Consider the following 27,668-nt stretch of genomic DNA (forward strand, 5'->3'; position numbering starts at 1 on the left):
TATATGAGTCAATGTTTTAATATATTAATACATACATTTAAAACAGAATACACATAAGGTACTTACACAGCCTTCTTTTTGCATTGGCTACATTATTTTTATTTGGATTTTCACCTCTCAGAGGTGGACAACTGAAGAATAATTATAAAAATTACTCAGATACTTATTTTCCCTGAGAAAATATACCCAGATTTGTAATTTTATAATTGTATCTTTAAAATAATTAACTTATGCTGTTCAACATTCTTAGGTAAACTTTATGGAAATGATAATTTCCAGCATGTACCTCTAGAAATCTGCAAGTATTAAAAAAATCACTTGCTATTTTTATAACTTACTATTTGGAAGATTTAATTCTACTCACTACAATTCCTAATAAAGGCAAACTGTTTTCTATATGCTTATTTTTAATAGGCATTGGAATGTACTGTGTTAAGTTTTAATTTGGATTTAAATTCATGTTGTTAAAATTTTATATCAATTACTAAGACAAACAATTCTATTTTTTTAAAAAAGCTCTTATTTAGATTGTGTGCTATAAATACCAAAAATTTAGAAAATTTTGGTTTTGGAGAGAAGGGAATTCCATTTTAATTTTTGGACTTCTGTTCTTTGGTGTTAATTTATTCTGTTTATCTTCTCAATAATAGTTCCTAACTGTACCGACGATAACATACACCATCAAGGTATTCTAGAAATTTCAACAGTCCTGGACTTAGTCCCAGCTTCATTATCAAGGTAAGTTACTTAAATCTCTCTTGGTTTGGGATTAGATATTTTCTAAAGTCTCTTTTCTAGATCTTGAAAGGGAAGTCACATCCTGTGATTTAAATCTGCATTTTCTAAATTGATTTATAAAACAATTTCAAAATGTATTTAATGCTGTACTTTAAGATGAGGCAAAAAATCTAAATAAAAAAGTGTAAAAATGTATACCATTACAATATTGCAGCATCAAAAGGCAGCATGGTACTTTGGAATTCGTCCAAGAACTTGAGATCAGATCCTAGATTGTCACTACTTATCTATGTGACATTGAGCATGTTACTTTACTTCTTTACTTAGTTTCTTCATTTGTAAAATGAAGAAGTTTGATGAGATTATCACTATGTCCATTCCAATTCTAAATTCTATGAATTCTCCCAAATAGATACGAAAATATACTTGTGTATGAATACATCTTTAGAATGTTTTTAAATACAGTTGAAATGTGTATATTAATAAATTTACTTTTTGTTATTTTATTCAACTAATGGAAACATAACACAAATACCTATGCACCTTTTTTATATAGACCAATTTATCAAGAACTTATTTTATATACTTTTTGAAACAGTTTTCATTTTAAATGTTATATAAAGCATTTTCTCCCAGGGACATCTACATCCCTCAGATTCATTTCAAGATCTGAATTATATGCTATACACTTATGCTTCTGAATGACTCTTCTTGAAAGATAACATGACTCTGTGGGATCATTAGCAACACTGGTTAGTCTTAGTCTAGCATAAAAATGGTTAGACTAGACTAGCTTAGACTAAACTAGTAGAATATTAATAACTATTGCTATTAAAATGAATGTGTGTGTATGTGTGTGTGTACGTGCAATGTGATGAATAATTAGGTGAAAATATGATGACAAGGCATTTTAAGGTAAAAAAAAAAGATGAAAATATAAAATAAACTATTTCCCACTGAAAACCATCTCCAGTATATTCTCAATTCTCAGATGAAGAAACAAAGTGCATTTTAAATGATTGTCTAAGACTAAAAAGAACCGTTAATAGCCAAGATTAGAATTTAATTTTTCAATCCTTTATCTTTATTTTCATGACCTAAAAGTCATGTTTCTTTACTACAAGGAAAATATTTTTCACTAGAGGCAACTGTATGACTTATATTAACTTACATTTAACTTACATTAAATTAACTGTTTTCTGCTCCTAAGATGTTTAACAAGATAAAATTCCCCAAATCTACAATGAATGATGTGTTTTTATGTTTTAGCAGATCACCAAATATTTCTAATTTACTTAAAACTAATCAGTAATCAGGAGCAAAATAATTTGCTGAAAAGCCAGGTTCTTGAATTTAAAGGTTAGAATTCATTCCAATCCAGTGTTTGATTAGCTGGTGTGCAATAGCTCTGCTTGGTGGCACAAAGAACAACTGTTGGTTTCCTTTGGTGAGAACATCCATAACCTGAAACAAATAGACAAAAATACATTGCTTTTGAATTTCAACAAGATTAGACTTAAGTAATGCCTCTCATTTTTTGCTGTATTACAAAGAACTTTCAATAATTAATTTCATCATCTTTGGATGAAATATGAGGACTATATCAAAATAAGTAGTTAACAGCAATATTTAATGGCTCCATGACTCAGTTTTTTCCAAGCCTAGAAGTTGACATCCATTATAAAATGAATCTCTGGAAAAGCAAATAAGCTATGAAAGATATCTGGACAATATTTAGAATATATATATAAAATTAATGTTTAGTTTTCAACATTCACTTCCATAAGATTTTGAGTTTTAAATTTTCTCCCCCTTCCTCTCTTCTCACTTCCCTAGGACATCAAGAAATCTGATATAGGCTTGACTTATACATTAATATTAAATATATTTTCACATGAGATGGGACAATATTTTCTAATGGAGGATTCAAAACTGTGTCACTGTAGGGTCAGTTCGAAAAAAAGAACCACAGATGTTCAGCCAAAGGAATGGGACATAGATAGGGACTTGGATGATTTTACATACAGGAGGCATTAGACTTACCTGAAGTGGCTCCAAAGAGAAGAACTGTGATGAATGTGCAGAAGTTTGAGGGTAGTAATTCTGGCTCAATATAAGAATTTCCTAACTTTTATTTTTTTGGCCAAAGGAATTCGTGGTCATGTATAAATTGGAATAGATGGCCTCAGGTCCTGCTGATAACTCTTATCTTATATTACTTGCTATTTAGGATTTTGTGAGAATGGAATGGATTACTTTATGAAGTAGTGAGCACCGAATTACTAGAGGCCATAGGATAAACAGATTTAGAGCTGGAAAGGATCTGGCAAGTCATTTAGTATAATTTCTTTATTTTGCAGGCGAGGAAACTGAAGTACAGACAGGAGAAGGAATAAAGAACAGAAATAGAATTTGAATTCAGGTCTTCTGACTTCAAATACAAAATGAGAACACTTGAAATTTGTGGCAGAAATAAATCAGGGAAGGACAAATAACATATAAAATGAAAGGATCAGGATGGATATAATAAAGGTTAGAATAAAAGACAGAATCTGTTAAAATTAAATTTAATAAAAATAAATGTAAAAGAAGTGCACATGTGTTTAAAGAATTAACTGTTAGAAGTGTAGGACTGAGAAGCTGAAGTCATACAATAGTTCCTGTGAAAAAGACCTCAGGTTTTTAATGAGCTGCCCACTCAAAATGAATCACAAGAGTGCTGGCCAAAATTCTTTCTAATTCTTGGGTTGCATTCAGTAACAGAATTCTAAGATCCAGAACAACAGAAGCAATCATCAGCTCACATTTGGAGTACTGTATTCAATTTTTAGTGACATACTTTGAAGGGACACTGACAGCTAGAGACAATCAGATTCAGAAAACAGGAAAACTGTCACTATAATTAAAGGCTTAGTCACAAGAGTAAGCAGTAATGGTGATAAAGAACTGAATAAAAAAGGGGGAGAGGAATTTGTAGTGACTTATAATGGGTATCTGATATCTGTAATTCTATAATTCTAGGAGCAAATACTTGTTGAGGAGAACATGAAAAGGATTCATGACTGGGTAGAAGGCAAGATTAAATGAGTTCTCAGGATCCTTTCTACTCTGAAGTTCTATGATTCTGTATTTTATTTCAAACCCAAATAGCAATTAATCAAGTAGAACCCCTTCTATAAATTTTTGGAAAAATATAGCTCATTTCTTTGCACAGTGAGATATTTTAAATCACAAAAACTGTTTCCACGTTAATTTATTTAGGCAAATCTAAAATGTGTTTCAGACAACCAGAGAAAACGATTCTGTGTTCAAAAGATTAGTTTTTTTTTCAATAAAATTTTTGTATAAATGCTTATGGTGCAAAGGTAAAACAAGAGTAATTCATTTCCTGTTATTTTAACACTATGAGGAATAATACTTTCAAAAATTTTCATGAGTGTTCCTTTATCATGTAGTTCCTTTTTATGAACTAGGTTTTAAATATATCAGAAATTCTGAAATGCCTGTTTTTCTTTTTAGTAGGTAAAGGCAACTTGAATTTTTCTACAGGAAACTTGAATTGTCAAACCATGAGAAAAACACAAAGTAGGAAAATGGAACTTCTCCTTTAATTTTCATCTGAAAAATAATTTTCCTGCATTTTCAAGTTTATTAAATATACACTTAAGGAAGGACCAGGTAAATGGAACTTATTTTCAAATAAGACAATCATTGTCCTCAAAAAGATGCTGAACTTAACTGAGCACTTCAAACAATGAATTGATACTGGACATACTTCTACTACCATGTGTAATTTACAATTACAATGTAATCAGTGAACCATGTGAAGTAATATAAACACCGAATAAACTTGCTGAAAAAAATAAAAGCCCACCTACTTCATTCCAAAACTGATACAGTCAGAGAACAATCAAGAGGAAAGGGAAATTATATTGAACTTTACCTGTTCTTTAGTGAACCAGCGAGCATCATCTATTTCATTCTTGTCAACTTTAATTTCTGTAGACATAGCAACAGCCAAGCAACCAATCATTAAGGAGGAGGGCATTGGCCAAGGCTGACAAGAGATGTACTGAACACTGCCAACTTTGACTCCACTTTCCTCTTCTACTTCTCTTCGAACTGCGTCTTCTATTGTTTCCCCTAATCAAATGGGGCAAGAACAAGTGCCTGAGGAAAATGCCTTAAGCAAGAATTGTATTTTGCACTCTGAATTACTAAGAAGACAGGAAATCACTTTGAATGTTATCTACAGTAGCCTACTATAATGTCAGGAAAAAGAAGTCTAAAATTAGATTGGCATTCAAGAAGAGAAGAACAGTCAACCCATCCACAAGGCATTAAAATGATGACACAGAAATTTCCTTTCCCAATGATAAAGACAGTAGGCTCTCATAGACAACACTATGTATGTATGTATGTATGTGTATAATATTAATGTATATGTATATATGTGTTTATATTTGTGTATATACACATACATACATATGTGTGTGTGAATGTATGTGTGCATGCCATTTCAATGTCTGGAAATGTCATATTCTTTAATTTAATTGCAATTTTTTAATCATATGCAAAAGCTATTGCTAGTGAAAATAATTATTTTTATATCATTTTAGCTATCATATACCCTACTAATATTGCATATTTGAAAAACCTCATATCATAAAACACAATACTTTTTTCCTCTTAAATTCTGGCAAATTTTCCCCTCAGAGAAAACAAGCTAGATAGATTACTGTCCATTGAGACATATAATAGGAAATAAAAATGAAAGAAAATACATTATCAAACACATATAAAGTTCATCATAAATATAAAGTATAACTTTATATATATTAAAAAAGAGTCAGTAAAGATATTAATATGAAATACACTGTCAATCAGGGGTGGTGTGGCAGTGGATAAAATGCTGAACTTAGAATAAGGAACGTGAATACTTATTAGCTGTGTAAGCATAGACAAGTCAGACTCAGCTTATCTGTAAAAAAAAAAAAAGAGGTAACATCTATTCACAGAGTTGTTGTAATGCTAATAAAAAAAACAAAAACAAAGCAAAAAAACCTTCCACAAAGTACTATGCTAAGGTTTGGTTCTTGAAGGCTATGCCAGTGGAACCCCAAAATCAGGTAGTTAGTACCATTCTAGAAAGGTTCTGGGTATAGTTTTAATCAATAAACATTTATTAAGCCAGGCACTATAATGTGCCAGGCACTGTGCTTAGTTTTGGGAATATAAAACGAGGCAAAATAAAGTCCCACCTTCAAGGAGCTTACAATCAAATGGGGTGAAACAACATTAAAACAAATATATACAAAGCAAGCTATATACAGAATAAATATGAAATAATTAACATAAGGAAGGCACTAGAATTAAGGAGGGTTAGGGAAAGTATCCTGTAGAACATGGGGACTTAAGTTGGAACTTAATGGAAGATAGAGGACCCCAGGAGGCAGAGATGAAGAGGGAGAGCATTACAAACCTAGGAGTCAGCCATCAAAAATGCCTTGAGACTAGAGATGGAATGTCTTGTTCATGAAACCACCAAGGGTCCACTGTCACTGGATCAAAGAGTATATACTGGGGATAAGCTTCGAAAGGTAAGAGGCATCTAGGATATAAAGGGCTTTAAATGCCAAACAGCATTTTGTATTTGATCCACAAGAAACCATATTTACTTTAGGAGAAGCAGACTAGGTAAATATAGAGGAGGTCTTTACAAGTAGGCTTGGTGATTACTTATTTGCTATAGTAATAAACGACTCAAAGAAAAATACACATTATTAATTCTGTGGCCCCTCTGCTTCTTCAGTGGTAGTAGTAGAGTTGTGGAAAATAGGAGAAACTGATAAAAACCACAATTTTTAGACTGAGGGACATAGTGGTACCTGCCCCAAGGACTCTTTCTCTGGTGTCTGCCCAAGGACCATAGCTCTGGCAAATAAACAAAAAAACTTTTCTCCCTTAGCATCTGGTATCAACATATATCTCTGCAGACTTGCTGTATTTTCTTGTCTATAGATCACAGATGCCTTCTTTCAAAGGCGCATATGCTGACCACTCCCACCCCACATCACCTAATTAGCATATTTGACATCCTCTCTCTGTCCCTCTTTCCAACACCATCCTCACTGGCTTGCAGGTTCCCTAAGAATCCTTGCCTGCTTCTATTGGTGTCACAATAAAGTTTACTACTTCACTGGAAGAAAGTTTGAATGTATGAATTCATTCTAGGCACCTCCACTTTGTACTCTGACCTTTTGGGGTCCCAGCACCTCTAAACCATGTCAGTACCCCTAAAACGTCAGTATTTGGATTTAAAGACTGGTAAGATTAATTTCCTTAGAGTCTTGGAAATTTAATTTTAAAATCTTTAAACTTAAAAAGAAAGTTGAAGGGGAAAAATGACTTAAGTATTTCCACTATGCTACCGGAAGTAGGAAGAGTGTACATATAAGAGCCCAGACATTTACAGGAAACAAAAATCTGAGAAATCTGGGAATGTAAAACCCATGGTATCAAATGTATGTACACAAATGCCTAAAATTTTGGTGTCAAGCAATAAGGATTAGAAGTCTTACAGAAATGTGACTGGACAGACATCATTATGATTTGGTAGAATAAAAGCCATAACTGGAATACGGTTTTGGATGGTTATACCTCATTCAAATGAAGCAGCCTAGGTTAAAGAGGGAGGTGGGATTGGTAGGAAGATAGCACTATATATTGAGAAGTCACATTCATGTTAGGAAACTCTGGAATCTGCAGGAAGACTAGGGGTAGAAAGTGTGAAGATCAATAGAGAGAGAAACAGAAGTAACTTTGACAAAGAGGCCACCTGGACAAAAAGAAGGTATAGATAAGGAATATGGGGAATATGGGAAACAGATCAACTGCCTATCACAGGGTTATGTTATAGTAGTTATAGGATGTTTTAATCATCCATATAGCTGTTGAAGTTGAAGAGCCCAAAGCAGAACAGCTAATAATTTCTTGACTTGCTTTAACTTCATCTTTCAAAAGGCAGAAGCAACCATTAGGAGAAATTCTTTTATGGATCTGAATCTTACCAACAAGAAGGAACTGGTATCGGGGTCAAGGTAAGTGGAACACAGGATGATTAGTTTCTTAGGGGAAATTGACCACTACCACTTAAGAGTTTGTTACTAAAGCAAGACAATTCATTTCCACAATGTGAATGGTGACTATTTCTGTGACTATGAGGAGTATTAAAATATGGAGAATTACTCAGTTTCTTCTACCTATTTTAATTACTACATTGATAGTAAAGGAATCTTCAAATGAGTGACTATATTATAAATCAGTGTCCATGATAGGAAAGAGAAAAGGGGATCTTCCCCCATTCCCTATTAAAAAAAAACAGGCACCAGTGAAAGTTATTAAAAGATGTTCTACAAAGCTAACTTAGGCCTCAGGAAGGCTAGAGACAGGAAGGGTATTGCTAACTTTTCAAAGTCTACATGGATACTGGGCAGTTCCTAAGATGGCTTTCTTGCTTTCCTTCTTTGTACAGGAATAAGACCCATCTCTGAAATGTAATAGGGATGTTCCCTTTCTTTTGCTGGTGGTCAGTGAAGGATGAGGGGAGCTTCCAGAGTAGTTACTGGTGGGAAAATCAGATTTTACTTTATACTTCTAGATTTAGGTCTTGGGATCTTTGCACACTATACAATTTGTTGGTGAGGAAGTATATAGGATTTGAATGTCTATTTGAATGTATCTACTTAAGGTCTGCTAATGAGGATGTGAAATATTTTATCTGTGATGCTGGGGTACATGGGATCTTCTATACAAAGGATCAAGTTATAATTGAGGAAAGAAAGGGAGACCACAGATAGTTTTTAAGGATGGAAACAAAATATAGTGAGAATCAATGACAAGACAGTAACCAATTAGTATATGTATAAATATTTCCAGTCTGTTAAGAATTAAGGGGGTGGCTAGGTGGCTCAGCGAGTAAAGCGCTGGCCCTGGAGTCAGGAGGACCCGGGCTCGGTTCCGGCCTCAGACACTTAACACCCACACAAAAAATCTTTCCGTGTAACCTTGGTCAAGTTACTTAACCCCAACTGCCCTCCAAAAGGCCAAAAAAAAACCGAATTAAATTTTGCATCACCTAGAAGGTAACTGAAAAAAATACATGGTGGGCATGAATAGGTTATGATATATCACTAATGAAGAATTACACAGGAGAAGTAAGCATAAAGTATTATCAACAGATGGATGAATAGAAATGTAGGTAGGCCCATCATATATGGAGTAAAAGTAACCAGTGGATAGCCTACATGCTCCAGTGATATATAATCAATGTCAAGAGATTTAGAAGAACTACAAGAAATTGAGTAGACCCCCAGTGGAAGATGTGTGGGAGGGAATGGATAAGAGTTGCATAGGATAAGAAGGAATGGATGGGTTGCAATGAGTGTTAACTAAAAATTCTAGAATCTTGGGAGAATTCAAACAAGGAAAACAGAAGACTTAATTAAGTATAAGGGAAGCCTCGGAGCCCACCTTGCCTAGTGCATGTTGTTAATGCCAGGTGTTCATTATTAAAGCGTAGTGTGCCCCTGGTTGGGTCCTAGGACAAAGTGTGTCTTGTCTGTCAGAGAGTTTGGCCCATAATTACTTGGCAGAGCTAATGACTCCTGATCCTTGACACCTCTCCTCTAACTTCTGGGAAAAAGCAAAGAACAGGGGGACAGCAGACAAAAGAGTTATGTCAGTGGGGAAAAGTGGGTCCCAGGAAAGGAATGAATACCAGACATCAGAAGTGGTCTGTGGTCAGATTTGGTAGATGGATTAGTCACACAGTTTTACAGTATAGCTGATAGACTGGTAGACCTTGGTGGAGAGAGAAGAACACCTACCCAAGTATACCTCTAGCTGTGATCCACACTATAGGAGGGAGTACCCAAATGAACACTGAGATAAGATTTGTAGGGTTTGAATTTCCTTTCATACTTGCTAGAAGGAACATTATAGAATAAAAATCAATTCATTTTAGGCAAATCCAACATGAAAAAATGTTTATAAGATAAATGAGGAAATAATATTTTATTTTGATAAAAAAAAGGAACAATAAGATTTTTTAAGTAGCATGGTCTCCTATAAAAATAATTCAATTTTACCCAGACTTTTTAGGAATGCATCTACTATGTATTAACAAGGTACACCAGTATAAATGCTACTTGATCTAAATGCAAGTATTTCATCAGACTAAGCTGCAAGAGAAAATTCTATATACTGAACTAAGAGTACTATGGGGAGGAGAGACCCTTAAGAGTTCCCGGGCACATTATAACATTTGACATAAATAATTTCGATCTTACAAAACAATGATATTAGGAATGAATTCAGAAAATTATCTAAATCTCTTAATTGTATGTGCTTCTAAGTAACCAAATATATTCTTTTCAGATAAAAACCTTTAGGCTGGAGTATATCTGAGAGTACCTCTAAATAGAATTAATGTTTGAGGAAGATGATTATGATTATGAAGGTATTTTTGAAACTTGGTTATTATGACAGCCTTTTCTTTTTAGACATATCTATTACATGTGTATATATATATGTGTGTGTTTATGTGTGTATGTATATATGTATGTATATATATATATACACACACACACATGAGTTTGCAAATAGGAATTACTAAGAAGATAAATGAAAAGATTTTACCAAAATATGGGAGTTATGAGTTTTAAAATATATTAATATAAAAATATTTCGAGTATTCTAGCTTGTGACAATTGGAGCTTAAAAAACTCACTTAATAGTATAAACACTTGTAAAAAAAAATCCTTTTTTCTAGAATTCTTACCAGGTTCGATGAATCCAGCAAGACATGTAAACATGCCAGGAGGGAATCTTTTCTGCCTGCCTAAAAGGCACTTGTTCCCATCAGGATGAAGAACTTGCATGATTACTACTGGATCTAGAATCAATAAATGAAAGCTTAGGAAGGTGTTTTCATAATCACTTAAAAATTCCTCTGCATAGTTGTAATGTAATATCAAGCAAAGGCAACTTCCCAGGTTCAAAATACCAGCATAGGTGCTCTCTATTTTATTCAGTAATAAACCCAGAACAGAGAAGATCAAAACATGACATCATTCAAAATACAGCATTTACTAAGTGTGATTAAATAATCTCCAAGGCCTACCCCACCCCAGGACTTTCCAATCATTCAATCAATTACAAAGTCTCTGTTCCAAATACTTCTCCACCCCTAGGCTATACCTTAATTAAGTCCACCACAAAGCCCCTCTTCTCAAATGGAGATTAGTTTCCAAACATAAGTAAAATACATTCATTTGCTCAACCATAGAACACAAAAAGGTCAAAAGTTCCCCACCCCTGGATCACAATTGAATCTACCCCAGAGTTACATCAAGTTTAAACACAGCACTTAATACCCAAATGGAGGTCTTTTCTTCATCTTGACATGAGGCAAGTTCTCAGCAATCTTAGTTCCTGGGGAGACAAGGCTTAGCAAGGCCATAAGATACATTGCCAATCCCTTCATGAATTTATCCTCTGTCTGTAGAACAGTCCTAGAACCCCTGAACACATTAGCAAAGCCCTCTCCCAGGATTTCTGTAAACATACAACAAGAAAATCCTTCTTCAGGGCTTCTGAACCAACAGAAAGGCTCCCAGACCCCTGCAACAACAGCACTGTCCTTCACCAGTGGACAGTATTCATTCTGTCTGCCGGACAGTCTCCAGACCCCTGCAACAACAGTACTGTCCCTCACCAGTGGACAGTATTCACTCTCTGTCTGCAGGACAGTCTCACAGAATGAATACTGTCCACTGGTGAAGGACAGTGCTGTTGTTGCAGGGGTCTGGGAGCCTTTCTGTTGGTTCAGAAGCCCTGAAGAAGGATTTTCTTGTTGTATGTTTACAGAAATCCTGGGAGAGGGCTTTGCTAATGTGTTCAGGGGTTCTAGGACTGTTCTACAGACAGAGGATAAATTCATGAAGGGATTGGCAATGTATCTTATGGCCTTGCTAAGCCTTGTCTCCCCAGGAACTAAGATTGCTGAGAACTTGCCTTGTGTCAAGATGAAGAAAAGACCTCCATTTGGGTATTAAGTGCTGTGTTTAAACTTGATGTAACTCTGGGGTAGATTCAATTGTGATCCAGGGGTGGGGAACTTTTGACCTTTTTGTGTTCTATGGTTGAGCAAATGAATGTATTTTACTTATGTTTGGAAACTAATCTCCATTTGAGAAGAGGGGCTTTGTGGTGGACTTAATTAAGGTATAGCCTAGGGGTGGAGAAGTATTTGGAACAGAGACTTTGTAATTGATTGAATGATTGGAAAGTCCTGGGGTGGGGTAGGCCTTGGAGATTATTTAATCACACTTAGTAAATGCTGTATTTTGAATGATGTCATGTTTTGATCTTCTCTGTTCTGGGTTTGTTACTGAAATAAAATAGAGAGCACCTATGCTGGTATTTTGAACCTGGGAAGTTGCCTTTGCTTGGTATTACATTACAATAGTAGGATAATTACAAGAATAGTGACTGATATTTAGGTAGTGCTTTAAAGTCTGTAAAAAGTTTCACATATATTATCTCAATTGAGTTTTGCCACATTCCTTAGGTATAATCCCCATTTTACAGATGAGGAAATCGAAGTTTAAAAGGCTTGTGCATGGTTACTCAATTGGTAAGGATCAGAGGTGGGATCTGAACCCAAGTTTTTTGTGGCTCCAAGTCCAGTACCCTACCTAATATATCACGTGGCTTCTATAGTCACTAGCAGCTAGAAGTTATCAGAAACAAAATGTTTCTAGCATATATGATGTAATGGTTTGGCAGAGAGCTCTCTAAGGGTTGACAAGGGTTTAGGTGACATTAATCTAACATGACATAACATTAAATTTACTTCAGACGTTTAAGAAATTTAAAAAGTATTTAAAAAAGAAAACCTCCATCTATCCTAGGACTCAACTTTAGCAAACTCCAGCAAGTAAGGAAAAAATGGTTTTCCAGGAGCCAAAATAAATAGTTTTAAAGAAATCCCTAAAGCTTGTTCATTTACTCATGCACTCAAATTTTCATGCAGAACAGTTGTTTTAAAAATATTTATATTTCGTTTTCTTTTTCATTTTATTTACAATTCTTTTTTTTTCTTTTAGCAATCGGGGTTAAGTAACTTGCTCAATGTTACACAGCCAGTTATTTCTGGGTGTGGTGCTAAGTATCTGCTCCCAGATTTGATCCCCAGGTCATCCTGACACTGGAGCTGGTGCTCTTACTCGCTGAGCCACCTAGCCGCCCCTATTTACAATTCTTTTTTTAAAAATTATTAATTTATTTTTAGTTTCCAACATTCAGTTCCACAATCCCTTGAGTTCCAAATTTTCTCCCTCTCCTCTTCCCTCTCCCCCATGGTGGCATGTAATCCAATAAAGGCTCTACAAATACCTTCATATGGTAAAGAGGGGTTATAACCAATGCAGTGAACAACGAGAAAGAAGGGATGAAAGAAAACAAAACACAAAAGAGAAAGAGCAAGTAGTTTGTTTCAATCTGAATTCAGACTCTGTAATTCTTTTTTCTGGATGTGGATATCCCTTTCCATCATAAGTCTTTTGGAGTACAATTCTAACAGCAGATTTGAAGTAGCAAATTATGAAGTGGAAAATGAATTTTAGCAAGGAGTACACTGATGGTAGCAAGAAGCAATAACTGGCAGTTAGACAACAACAAAAGAAGCTTAAATATTATAGTTGATAAGATAGAGACTAGACTTGTGATTTTCCAAGTACTACTGTATGAAGAGGTACTACTGCTGCAGATTGGTACTTACATGAAACTTACAGCCTTATAGAGTTGTCTAGGGTAACTGAGATAGCATATGTCTGAAAGAGTACGTGAAAGCAGGTCTGCCTGATTCCAAGGCTACAACTTTCTATCTACTATACTATACTGCTTCAGATATAAGAACTCAAAATGCACAGCAATTTGGGGTCATTTAGTATACAAAGAAACACATACCTCAACAGACCCAGAGGACATCATCCTATTTTGGCACAATAATAACTGGTGGTTCTTAATGATCATCTCGAGTCAATAAGAAAAAACTATGTTCAGTATCCTCTGTTCAATTTGGCAGAGAAGTACATAACTCTTTAGTAGGGTCTTCAATTCATGGTTAAAATGAAGACTTGGCACTTAAATTTCCCATCTTTTCCTTCTTAACAAAGGGTGCCATCAGAAATTACCAAGCTCAGTAAGAGATCCTACATACTACTGGTAAAACTTCTTACATTCTACACATGCAACAAAAGATACCACATAAAGATACAGTAGTAGGAATCCGAAGTATACTGGTCTTGGCTTCCTGCCACTAACTAGCCTGTATGACCTTAATCAAGCCACTTAACATTTATTTCTGTGCTTTCAGTGTCCTTCCATTGCTTTCAGTCTATAAAATAGGTCTATTAGGAGATGGTCTCTGAGGTTTGTTCTTGTTTTAACATTCTAAGATACAATAACCTGAAGGGATAAACTTGCCTAACTTGATTCATTCTTATATTGATACTAGTAAGCCAAAGTGTTTTTAATATTTTTGAAGGGGGCGGCCAGGTGGTGAAGTGAGTAAGAGTGCTGGCCCCGACATCGGGAGACCCGGGATCGGTTCCAGCCTCAGATAGTTGGCACCCACACAAAATAACTAGCCGTGTACCCCTGAGCAAGTTACTTAACCCCAATTGCTTTAAAAAATATTTTTAATGATAAATTTTGTTTTACATTATCTATATTTCCAATATATCTTAACCCCCACCCCATCAAAGCTTTGTAACAAAAATTAAAAAGGGAAAAAGAAGCATTATAGCAACACAATTTAATATATTTATTATGTCTAACAGCATATGCAATATTCCACATTCATAATCTCCCATTTTTTTTTTTGCGAAGCAAAGGAATTATTCAAAATTTTAATGTAAAAAGAAAGGCTTACCAACTCTTGGGTAGGATGTATTGTGAACTCCTTGAAGGCTGGGGCAGTCTTCCTTTAAACATACTCTTTTATAGCCACCTTCTTCAATTTTAGTTGCACTTCCACATGTTGGACAAAACTTGTATCGGCTATGCCAGGCAAGAACAGATCTCGCTTGAGCTACTACCCCTTAAAGACATAACATAAGTATGCATAGTTAGGGAAATTATAAAGCATTTCTAAAGGACAAAAACATACCAATGGCTAATATAAAGACAATATGACCTTTTTCTCTTTGGCATTTTCTAATGTAATATAACTTCTTTCTCAAATATAGATAATGAAAGAAAATTAGACCTTAACTCCATTTTGACCTAATAAACTGAACCTTATTGTAGCCCTACTTTATAAGCAGTTTCCAAATTACAAATATTCAATTTTTGTATAATTTTTGTTAACAAATAATGCTAGTGAACAACATGGACACAGAAGCTACCTGAAGTTAACCACGTAAACTTTCTTTGGCTATCCAAGACAGAAATAACTAAAGGTTTTTCATATATCTAGGAAACTTAATAAAGATTTTTTTTAATGTCACTGCCAGGCACAAATGGTACATATTGCTTACATAAGATCCCCTCTTATGAGCTACAGAGTAACCTAACCTGTTTTCTTCTAATAACCAGACCAATCACCCCAAATAACAAGGTACAATTTATTTCTTACCAGCTTCTTTTTCTTTCAACTGTAGGAGAGCAGGCATTGGAGGATGAAGGAAATAACAGTCTTCATGTCTTTGTTTAAACTCTTCAGCAGAGTTGGCATCTATACCAAGGGCAAACCAAGCAACCAACCCATCCTCTTCCTCCGTGTCTGGGTCTTCCCCAATCCTATTGTTAATTAATTCTTTTTTAATTCCAAGTTCTACCCCAAGAAAAACTAGAATAACATTATCAAGATTGGTTAAATAATCTTTTATATGTATGTAGTTCAAGCGACAAAGCCTCACTTCTGGCTGTTGGCCAGTCAATGTAACCAATGGACTTAAATCTGAGAAAAGGATATAGACTGTGTCTGGATGGCTTCGTTTAATTGATAGCCATGTCAAGTTTGTTCTTTTCTCGCTCTTCCTGTCTAGAAGTGTCTTGCTAAAATAATTTTCATATTCCTCCATTTTATTGAGCAGGAAAAATGGTTTCTGTACACCCATGGTATTAGACAGTAAGGTAGCTACATGCTTATAGCCCCAGAACTTAGCAATATCCAGTGCAGTCTGGTTTGATCTATTGACAATGGACCTGTCACACCTAGAGAAAGAAGAAAGAATCAGGAGGGAAAACAGTTAAATATAATATTTTTATCCACTCATATAACAAAAAGTTTTCAGTGTCCATCTTATCATCTTTCTATATTTATTTAATGATTAGAGACTAGATGCTATACTGGGGATATTTTAAAAAAGCATTGACATATGAATAAAACTTTAAAATATCAAACAATTATAATTTTCTAGGGAATTGCTTAAGCATTAAGTACATAAAATGTAAGTATTCTTTTGTACTTTGCTCCAGAAATCCACAAAAGTATATGTGAACATGTTTAACTGTGTCTGTTCCATTACATCGAGGTCTTATATAAACTCCATATCCAGGTTCCTACCTCTGCACCTTTGCACAGGCTATTCTGCATGCCTAGAATGTATTCCTTACTTACCTGTGCTTTTCAGAATCTATATTCCTTTCATGTATCATGTCCTATATGAGGAGTTCCCTGATGCCCCTGGTTGTTAGTTTTTCTACCCTTGAAATGACCTTATATTTACTTTGAATATACTTAAATGTATACATGTTATCTTCTAAGACTAAAGCTCCTTGAGAGCAGGGGTTTTCATTTTTATCTTTGTCTCTCCAGTCACCAGCAAAATATCTGGCATATATCAGGCACTTAAAAAGTCTGTTGACTGATTAAGGATTATTCGAAAGAAAGCACCTCAGAAAACTTGGAAAATTCTGGTATATATTTCAGAGCATTTTTATGTGTTCTACCTTAAGTACTATATATTGAAAACTGAAAGGATGTGAAAAATATTCCTCTATTATATTGGAATACAGGTTGGCACAGTGCATAAAGTGCTGTGATCAAATCTGGCCACAGAATCTTGCTAGATGTGTGACTCTGGGAAAGTGACTAAACCTGTCTGCCTCAGTTTCTTCATCTGTAAAATGGGGATAATAATAGCACCTCCATCCCAGAGCTATTGTGAAACTCAAAGGAGAAAATAATAGTAAAACGCTGGGCACTTTACACCTGGTAGGTGCTACATAAATATAAGCTATTATTATTCTTATTACTATGTTCTGAATACCTTTTTCTCTCTAAATGATTATATTAAAACATTTCTTGGTGTTATTTTTCAGTAATATGCCAGCAAATGTTAAAAGTATTATGGGAAAACTATGTTTTTATATGAATGGATAGGATATTTTAAACAATTTCTAATAAGAAACAAATATGGCTACAATCTATTTTAACGCAAATCTATTTAAAGCTACTATGCTCACCCCTTTTCCAGTAGAAACCGAACAACGTGTGGATGTCCATTTCTTGCAGCATACATTAGGGCAGTCCAACCATTTTCTGAAGTTTCGTTTATAAGAAATGGATACTGATTGAGGAATACTGGCAACTTGTTGATGTTTCCTTCAGCAGCCAATGAGTGAAACTGGGAAACCAGCTCTTGTCTGAGATTTCTTTTAAAAGTAGCCATTCTCTCCTTTAAAGTAAAATAAACAAAAAAAACACCCATATTAAATAATGCATTGTTTGTTGTTACCTATGTATCAATTAGCAATATAAAAATAATTAACATTAAAATGTTTTAAGAGAGAGAATTCAGTTTAATCACTCAAGTATTCACTTAGCACTTACCAGTCCATGGAATTATTTTAGCTATATATGGTCCTTATCCTTAATAAGACTGAAATTTGGCAGTCTTAACATTTGCAGCCTTTTTGTAGTGTACATTTTTTTTTTGGCCTTTTGGAGGGCAGTTGGGGTTAAGTAGCTTGCCTAAGGTTACACAGCTAGTTTGTGTGTGTGTGTGTGTGTGTTAAGTGTCTGAGGCTGGAACCAAACTTGGGTCCTCCTGAATCTGGGGCCAGCACTTTACTCACTTCGCCATGCAGCCGCCCCCTAGTGTACATTTTTTTGTATTTAAATTGCTCACATAGGGGCAGCCAGGTAGCACAGTGAGTAAGAGCACTGGCCCCAGAGTCGGGATGACCTGGAATCAAATCCGGGCTCAGACAATGAGCACCCACCCAGAAATAACTGGCTGTGTAACCTTGAGCAAGTTACTTAACCGCAATTGCTTAAAAAAAAATTTAAAAAATAAAATGCTCACATAATTATGAATCACGAGAATGTTTCTTTTCCTTCTTAGAAACAGCTGGCGGGACACAGTCAATAGAGTGCTGGACTTCGTGTCAACAGGTAATCACAACATCAAGAGACTTATGTGAAAATCAGGTTTATCACAAGAGAAATGAACATGCGTATGGAACCCAAAGAGTTCACAGTTCTTATAGGAGTTTGCATATTCATGACAGCACAACAAAAGGAAGAGGAGAAAACAGGAAAGCGTATGGCATGCAAGGGGGAAGGTACAGAAACCCCTCCTGAAGGAGAAGAGGCACTCTTTTCTCTTGGAAAAGGCTAGACTATGAAGATAGGAGGGTCTACTTTTCTGAAAAGCACCACAGTTGCACAAGCATTTTTCCCAGCCTGGCACAGACTGACTGATGTTAGTCTTGCTTGCCAAGGAATTGCTTCAGAATTAGACTGGAGCAAATGGAAGCTAATGACTTTATGAGAAATCAAGATGCTGTTAAACAGATCCAAACAAATGAAAGAATAGGAGGCAATGTGAAATATCTCATGGGAAAAACCACTGACATGGAAAATAGATCCAGGAAAGATAATTTAAAAATTATTGGACTACACGAAAGCCATGATCAAAGAAAGAACCTAGAAATCATCCTCCAAGAAATTCTTAAGGAAAACTCCCCTGATGTTTTAGGACCAGAGGGCAAAACAGAGGTTGAAAGAATCCACTGATTACCCCCTGAAAAAGATCCCAGAAAGAAAACTCCTAGGAATATTATAGCCAGATTCTGAAATTCCCAGATCAAGGTGAGAATATTACAAGCAGCCAGAAAGAAACAATTTGAATATTGTGGAAACACAATCAGGATAACTCAGGATCTGGCAGCTTCTACACTGAGGGATCCCGAAGGGCTTGGAATGTGATATTCCGGAGGTCAAAGGATCTGGGATTAAAACTAAGAATCACCTACCCAGCAAAACTGAGTATCACGTTTCAAAGAAAAATATGGTCATTCAGTGGCATAGAGGACTTTCAAGCATTCTTGATGAAAAAAACAGAGTTGAATAGAAAATATGACATTTAGCTACAAGAATAATGAGAAGCTAATTAAATAGGGAAAAGAAATCATAAGGAACTTATTAAAGTTGAAATATTAACATTCCTACATGGAAAAATGATAATTGTAACTGATGAAACTTTTCTCAGTATGAAAACAGTTGAAGGAAATAGAAATATACATATATATATGTATATGTATATATATATGTGTGTGTGTGTGTCTATCGGAAGGTATACGGGAGTATGAATACATATGTGAATGTGTGTGTATATATGTTTACAGGTATACATAGAGGACACAGGGCCTATTTAATAGGAAGGGATGATACTTAAAAGGTGAAATCAAGAGGTGAGAGAGAAATAAAATGAGAGGAGATGGGGAGAGACAGAATGGGGTAAACTAATATAGAAGAGGCAAGGGAAAATGGTTACAATGGAGGGGAAGAATAGGAAGGCAAAAGGGAATGGGCCAACCTTATTCTCATTGAATTTGGCTTGAGGAGGGAATGAAATATACACTAAATACAGTATCTCACCCTACAAGAGAGTAGGGGGGAAGGGAATGAGAGGGGGAATGATGGAAGGGAGGGCAGGCTGGGGGTGGAGGGAAGTTGGAAGCACCCACTTTTGAAAAGGGAGGGGATCAAAGCAGAGAATAGAACAAGTGGGAGGTGGGATAGGAGGGAGGGAAATATAGTCAGTCTTTTACAATATATCTACTATGGCAGTGTTTTGCATTAGCTGCACATGTACAACCTATACTGAATTGCTTATCTTCCCAGTAAGGGTGGGTGACAAGGGAGGAAGGGAATAAATCTGGAATTCAAAGTTTTAAAATCAAATGTTTAAAAAAATATACATAGTATTATTAATACTATTTTACATGTAATTGGGAATAAGTTATATAGTCACTGGGGCATATAGATCCACCATGCCCTACTGGAAAAGTTGAATGGGGTATGGGAGAAGATATGGGAGAGAACAGATTGGAGGAGGGGATATACTGTGGGACTGCTATTTTGGGTTGGTGGGTAGGAGAAAAATGAGGAGAAAATTTGTAACTCAAAATCTGGTGGAAATGAATGATGTACATCAGAAGTTAATAAAGCATTTGAAAATGAAAAAAAATAACTGTGTTCAATAAATATAAAAACATAAATTATCTAAGAAAGATTTACTTAATTGCTAAGAACTAGAGGGAAAACTGAAAAGCAGTCTGGCAAAAATTAGGCTCAGACCAACATCATACTTTATTACACAATAAATTCAAAATGGATATGTGACGTGAATATCAACAGTCACACTATAAAATAATAAAAGAGAGGCAAATCATATACCTTTCACAGCTATGAATAGGGGTAATTTCTTAACCAAACAAGAGATAGAGGCAATTACAAGAGATTAAATGAATAATTTTGATTACATGAAATTGAAAAGCTTTTGTACCCACAAAATGAACACATCTAGAATAAGGGAAGCAGTTGAATAGGAAAAGAAAACCATCAAAAAAATCGCCTGTCAAAATTACAAGGGTTTGGTATCCAACTACCAGTAATATTTAAGACCAAAAGTCATTCCTCAACAGAGAAGTGGTGAAAGGGTATCAATAAACAATTCTCAAGAAGAACTGCAAATGTATTAACAACCAAATGAAAGAATGTTCTGAATTACTAATAAGAACAAAAATGCAAATCAAAGTAACTTTGAGGATTCATCACACAACCAGAAAATTGGCAAAGATCATATGAGATTGGAATGGTACATACTAAAGGGGGTATGGAAAGATAGGTATTCTATTGTTGGTAAAGATGTGATTAGTACAACCATTCTGGAAAGGAATTTGGAACCATGCAAATGAAGCAGATAAAATGTCCCTATCTATTGACTCTAAAATACCACTGCTAAAAGCACTGACAAAAAAGCAAGCCTCCACACACATTTTTGGGGGTAGCAAAGTGCAAGAAAAAAAAGTAGCTGCCCCACTGATTGTGGAATAACTAAAAAAACTGGCACATGAATGTGAGGGACTATTATTGTGCTATAAAGAACAATTGATATAATGAATTCAGAGAAACATGGATTACTTCAACTGATGCAAAATGATATGGACAGAGCCAGAAAAACAACATGTACAACAACTACAACAAAATAGAAAGTTACAAAACAACTGAAAATGAGTGTGGTAAAATTATAAAGAATAAATTGGGTCACAAATATAAAATATGAGAAGATGCTTCCTCTAATCCCATTGCAGAGGTTATGATGGAGTACAGGAGACAATTTATAATGTTATAACAACATTATAGAGAAAAGCAACTTCAAAACTTTGGAAACTCGACAATGCCAAGATAATCCATGAGTTTAAAAGAATGAAGCCATTCACCTCCTTACAGAGGGAACGAACATAAAATGCAGAAAGAGACATACAGTTTTAGAAGTGGCTAATGTTGCTAATTGTTTTGCTGGACTATTTAGGGATGTGTTGAGGGACCTGTGTGGTACACTGCATGATGTATTTTTTTTTTTAGTATATTGCTCTGTTTTGCTATTTTCTCTCCATTTTTCTTCTTCAGTTCTTATAAGGAATGGTTCTCTGGAAAAAGGAGAAGGGATATGGGGACAAATCTAAACTATGTAAAAATATATTAAAAAAGAAACAAAACAACAAAAAAAAGTATGGAGCAGCTACTATCAAATGGGTTCTATTCAGATAGATTATAGGTTTGAGGGAAAGAAACTCCTAAAGGTTTACTCTTGCTAATGAAAAATTCTGTAACATCATGCTTTATGGTTTTGTAAACTCTTCAAAGTACAAAGATTCCAATGGTACTCATAAACCATAACATTTTTTAAAATACAAAATTGCTATTTTAATTAAAAAGAAAACCGCTCCCAATCCAAATTCAAATTCCAATCCAAACTCCAAATTCCAAAATCCAATTCCAAAGTTATGTAAAAAAGGATTTGATTTTTCATCCTTTTGATATTTTAAAATTAATTTATTGATATATTTTATTTTACATTATTTTCATTTCCCAATATTTCTCCCCTCCTCCACCCATAAAGCTCTTATAACAAAAGATTAAAATAGGAGATAAAAGCTCAGCAAAATTTATCATCACTGCTAATTTTTTTTTGCTTTTTTTTTTGGAGGGGGGAAAGGTAGGACAATTGGGCTTAAGTGACTTGCCCAAGGTCACATGGCTAGTTTTTGTCCGTGTGTGCTAAGTGTCTGAGGCTGGATTTGAATTCAGGTCCTCCTGACTCCAGGGCTGGTGCTCTATTCACTCCACCACCTAGCCTCCCCATCACCTTTAATTTCTGATAGTACATGAATTGTTTCACATCCATAATCCCTGACCTCTGCAAAGAAGAGAGTGTTATTTCTCTTCTTTGGAATGATAATAACACATTATTCAGTACTGAGATGTTATTGGTAGTGGTCTTTCTTTTTACAGCCTTCATAGTTTCTTAATAAAGTTTTAAATTGCTCTTTGAAACTCTTTCCTCATCTGCAAATACAGGATAATAATAGCAACTGATTGTTCTAAGGCATATAACAGTGACTTGTACAGCACTATATAAATTCAGAGAGGCAGTACAGTATAGTAAATTGAGAACAAGTGTTGGAGTTTGGAAGAACTGGATTCAAGTTCCATCTCTAATATATCCTGGCTGTGACCTGGGTAACACTCAAAAGCTCTAAATTGTGGAAGTTACTAATGTGCATTGGTTGAAGAAATTTCCTCAATTGCGGTTCTCTTCTATCAATGAAATCACAAGTTCAGAATGAATGAATGAATGAAAGTACATGTACATGCACGTACACATAAACACAAGGTACTTATTAAACTTAAAATGCAAAATATATTATGTGAGTGGCTGGTTAGAATGCTTAAGAGAATCACAGCTTTAGAAATGAAAGGGACCTTTATGTTTAATCTAGCTCAATTATTTATTTTTCAGATGAGTAACTGAGACCCAAAGAGGTTAAGTGACTTGTCCATGATACTACAGTGCAGGTTACATATAATGTGACTTAGTGTTTGACTTATAGTCTCTCTGACTCTTTATTATATGTATAAGGTTATTATTTTGCTTTATAGAATTTTGTAACTATGAGTTCTCTTTCCTCACTTCAAGACATGTAAATAAATCAATATTGCTTATTCTGGAATATATACTGGTGTGTGTGTATATGTGTGTGTGTGTGTGTGTGTGTATACACACAGATTAAGTGACCAACATTATATGTCAAGCAGTAGGACTTGAACCCTGATATAACTGAACCCATGGGAGCTGATGAGATCACCAAGAAAGTAAAGTGAAAAGGGCCCAGAGCAGAGGCCAGGAGATATTCATTGCTAGGGTATGTAAATAAATGATGATCCTGAGGAGCAGCTGGACACACAATAAGTGAGAGAGGTCAGGCATAAAAACCCAGGAAGGAGATTAAATAGGAGAAAGGGATAGTCAACAATGACAAAGGCTGCAGATAAGTTAAAGAGAATGTTGAAAAAAAGGCTAATGGATGTAGTAAATGAATCACTGGTAACCCTACAGAGAAGTTTTTGTCCCTTGGTGAGTAAAAGGAAGCTATGTTATAAGTTGAGGAGAAGTGAGAAAACAGCTACTACAGAAGTTTTTTTTTCCCCTCTATGTTCAATGCTATGGGTGGATAATTATTACATTAGAACAATATGAAGATGGTAGACTGATAATCAGAAAACTTTATGTCACCAGAGATCAAGAATGCTTTGTTTCAAATAACCACCTAAAATTTGTTATAGGCTGCAGTTTTGTGCAAGTAGGGGACAACTTTGGTTATAATACATAAAATATTACTGAAAAAAATGTAAGGTGGCAAAATTATGTAGCTTACTCCTGTAAAACTAAACTCAACCATTTCCACTTTTTAAAAATTTTTTTATCTTTTTTTTTTTTATTAATTTGTTTGTTTCCTTTTAGTTTACAGGATTCAATTCCACAATTCCTTGAGTTTCACATTTTGTCCTCCTCCCTACCCTCCCCCCCATGGCGGCTTATAGTCAAGTATAGGATCTGTAAATACTTTCACATTATACATTAGTCAGGTTATAAGGACGGATTGTACCAACTGGAATGAGAAAACCATTTCCACTTCTGTAAGACTTTTTTTTTTACCTGCTTGCATAGATAGCTTATTACCCTAATTGATTCTCTCATTACTTGATTCCTCAGTTTTGGCCACCTTTTTTTCTCAAATTTATACTCACGCTCTCACAGGGATAACCTAATTGAATAATTTTCAGAAAATTAATTAAGTATTTAAGAGCTTACCATGTGCAAAGCAATGTTCTGTTTTTATAATATCTTGAAAATTTACTGTGGTTCCCCATTGTCTTTAATATAAAATTATTAGCTCACCTCTCCAATTTCATCTTTTTATTTCTACCAAGCAAACCAATCTTTTTACTACTGTTTGCACAAAATACTTTAATGTCTGTCTTTTCACAAGTTACTGTCTCAATATTACCTCTAGGAAAATCGGAATTAAGCTATGTAAAAAATGGGAACAGGCTTGGAACATATTTCCCCTAAAGAAAGGTTGGAGATTACTTGACAGGAATATTGTCAAAGGGATTCTTTTTCAGGTATGGGATGTACAAGATAGATGGCCACTGAAGGTCCCTTTAACTCTGAAATTCTTTAAGTATGTGATTCTAGTTTTATAACTCTTGAAGGTTAGAATTCATCTTGTCCAAGAAGTACCTGATGGACTACCTTATCACAACCCTGATCACTCCTTTATATCAATAACATTTAACATTTAAGTTTTATAAAGTACACTCCTCACAACAATCTGGAGAGACATTGAAAGTATCATTATCAGTGTTGTACAAATGAGGAAACTAGCTTGGATAGGTCAAGTGGCTTCCTGTGGTTGCCCAGCTAGTAATCATAAAGCAGTAATTTGAACTTGGGTATTCATGACTTGAAGTTCTGAATTCTTTTGACAATACCACACTGCCTTTCCAGAAATAATAAAAATATATTATACCTTTAAGGTTTATGAATTGTGTATGTTATCTCACTTGAACTTCACAACAATCTTGTGAAATAAGTTCACAGGAAAAGTCTAGCCCCTTTTTACAGCTCAGGAAACTGAGGCTCAAAGAAATTAAGTCTAGCTGGCTATTACCAAGGATAGACAGTATTTAAAGTAGGATTCAAAACCAGTCCCCTCTCCTGACTCAGTGCTATCTGGTCCTGTACTACACCAGTTTTCCACCTCAACATTTATGTATTCACTTACATTTCTGATATATAATTTTGTAAATGTCCTCTCATCTTTATGCTTGTAAGATATATATGGATTTCTCAAACAGATATTAAACTCTTTTGAGGACAGGGATCATAGCTTTTATTACTCACTTATTCCCCATGGGACAAAGTTCATCCCTCACACCACAAGCAATCAATAAAGGTTTACTATGAAAACTACCTCCAACTCCAAACAGTTCTGGCGAAAACTATTCCTTTGGGTAATGAACCGAGATTCTTTAGGATTTGAAAATCCAGAACCCGGCTTTCCAATTTTTTTTAGGTCTTGGCAAAGAGAAATGAAAATCTGGGAGAGACTGAAGGGAAAATACTAGTTTCAATTTGACTATACATCTTTTCTTTTCATTTCTGGCTCCCTACCAGGTGTAAAGAAAATCTTACCCAAAAAAGTAAATTAAGTGATAGTTTCTATATTATGAAATGATTCGTTGTTTTACTATAATATTAAATAGCAAAAGCTTTATTTCCCCTATGCTTTAAAAGTTGTGTCCCTGCCCGCTGGATCAGATTAAAACTTTTCAAAGAGAAGGTATTCTACCGATTCCTGGCGCACCTACCTTCTTACTCCCAGTTCTAATTGCCCAGGAAAACCCCCACGTCCTTCTTTCTTAGGGCTCCCTTGCAACAGTCCAGCTCCCGCCCCTCAAGGAGCGACTTAGGCAGAACAGGGTGGGGGAGGGGGCCCGGAGGTGGGGGAGTGACCTTGGGGGGGGGTGGGGGCGGGGCCGCGAAGGCGACCATTCTGTTAGGGAGAGGACAGTCCCAGCCCTTGGCGCGGTGCCTGGCCCGCCGGAGGCGCTTACAGCAAAAGCCCTTTAGCCCACGGGGCCGCGGTTTATCCACAGGGGTCTTTTCCTTGCATGATTTTTTTTTTCTCTTGGTGTAGTCTGAAATCAAGAAGGAGATTTAAAGGACTTGTGGGGAGCCAGGGAGGAGGGACTAGGGCTCCCTCCCCTCTGGTTAACCCCTTCCCTCCAGGGCTGGGCGCCAGCTGGGGGATACAATTCACCCTAAGCCTCAGAACCCCTCTCCTCTACTTGGGCCCTCACATAGACCCAGGACCCCCCCAAATCCCTATGGGTTCAGAGCGCTTTAAAATGGGGTTCCTTCTCTTGCTCCCGTGCCTCCTCCCCTCCCCCCCCCCCCCCCCTGCCTCTATCTGACCACCTTCCCCACGGCTTGGGTGGTGGTGCTTCTATCCCATACCGCACAGGGTGGGCCGTAACCGCCCCTGGGCCGAGCCTTCCCTGCGGTTTCGGGGAGCGCCTCAGGCCTCCGGCCCCCGGCCCCCGGCCCCCGGCCCCGCGCATGCGCACCCGCCCTGCTGGGCCACCCACCGTGACTCCGCGTGGAGCCAGGGCCGGAGCCGGAGGGAGAGTTCGCGATAGAGGGGGCGCCGACCGGCAGCGACTGCGGGGGGAGCCTACCCCACCCGGAGGCGACCAGAACGGCTGCGGCAGAAACGTAGCCCAAGGGCGGGGAGGAGTCCCTCTTTACTTTTCCTGGTCTCGGAGGAAGCCCCGGGCTACTTCCGATCTCGGGGCGGACCGTCTGTGCAAGGCCTCATGGGAGATGTGGTTTGTAAAGGAGGCAGGGTGTGCTGAGACTGAGCCATGTCTCCCAGCGCACTACCTGGCTAGGACTTGTCACCAGCACTGAGTACACACCTTTGAGGAAGTGTATTTTTGGCAGCTTGGTGGCCCAATGGACAGAGCTCTGCACTTGGAGTCAGGAAGACGCCAACCTCAGACACTGACTGGCTGTGTGCCGAAGGCAAGTCACTTAACCTTTCTGAGAGAAGTGCGGGGGGGTTCCCTCCAGTGCACGTCAAACCAGATCTTCTAAGATTTCATTTTGGACCATGGAAAGTGGACAAACTCAGACAAGCTCCACAAATCAGGGGGTGATTTATTGTTTTGTCTACTGTCTAGACTTGAAAAACAACGGAGAAAACGTTGATGCAGATTAAACTTGAAAGCATGTTCTATGAGCATTCCTCTCCCCCCCCCGCCCATTTTCAGGGTTGTCATGAGGATCAAATGAAATAATATGTGAAAGTGCTTTGGAAAACCTTAAAGCACATAATGAATGCTAGCTCTTAAGTAATTTCATGCCTTTAGCATGTTCTCCCCCCCCCCCCAAATTGCCTTTCCCATATCCACTGAGGTAAAAAAGGATAAAAAA

General features: G+C 36.3%; 1 protein-coding gene across 4 annotated transcripts; it reads right to left on the reverse strand.

Annotated features, from left to right (window-relative positions):
• Positions 1-27,456, reverse strand: NUDT12 (nudix hydrolase 12). 4 transcript variants are annotated; one of them, XM_069088121.1, is made up of 7 exons: positions 26,822-27,456; positions 17,278-17,489; positions 15,443-16,023; positions 14,738-14,905; positions 10,580-10,693; positions 4,682-4,881; positions 1-2,202 (listed from the first exon to the last, which is right to left on the reverse strand). In XM_069088121.1, the coding sequence occupies exons 2-7, from the start codon at positions 17,481-17,483 to the stop codon at positions 2,092-2,094; spliced, it is 1,380 nt and encodes a 459-aa protein (XP_068944222.1). In that variant the 5' UTR covers positions 17,484-17,489; positions 26,822-27,456; the 3' UTR covers positions 1-2,091. The 4 variants fall into 4 exon arrangements, with proteins under 4 accessions (XP_068944222.1, XP_068944224.1, XP_068944225.1 ...); XM_069088123.1 differs by lacking the exon at positions 26,822-27,456 and adding an exon at positions 26,652-26,776; XM_069088124.1 differs by lacking the exon at positions 26,822-27,456 and adding an exon at positions 26,288-26,371.
• Between the last annotated feature and the right edge of the window lie 212 nt (positions 27,457-27,668).

The sequence above is a fragment of the Petaurus breviceps genome, unplaced genomic scaffold (assembly GCF_028583685.1).
Source record: "Petaurus breviceps papuanus isolate PSGF00001 unplaced genomic scaffold, PetGlider_PUasm1.0 184, whole genome shotgun sequence".
NCBI lineage: Eukaryota > Metazoa > Chordata > Mammalia > Diprotodontia > Petauridae > Petaurus > Petaurus breviceps.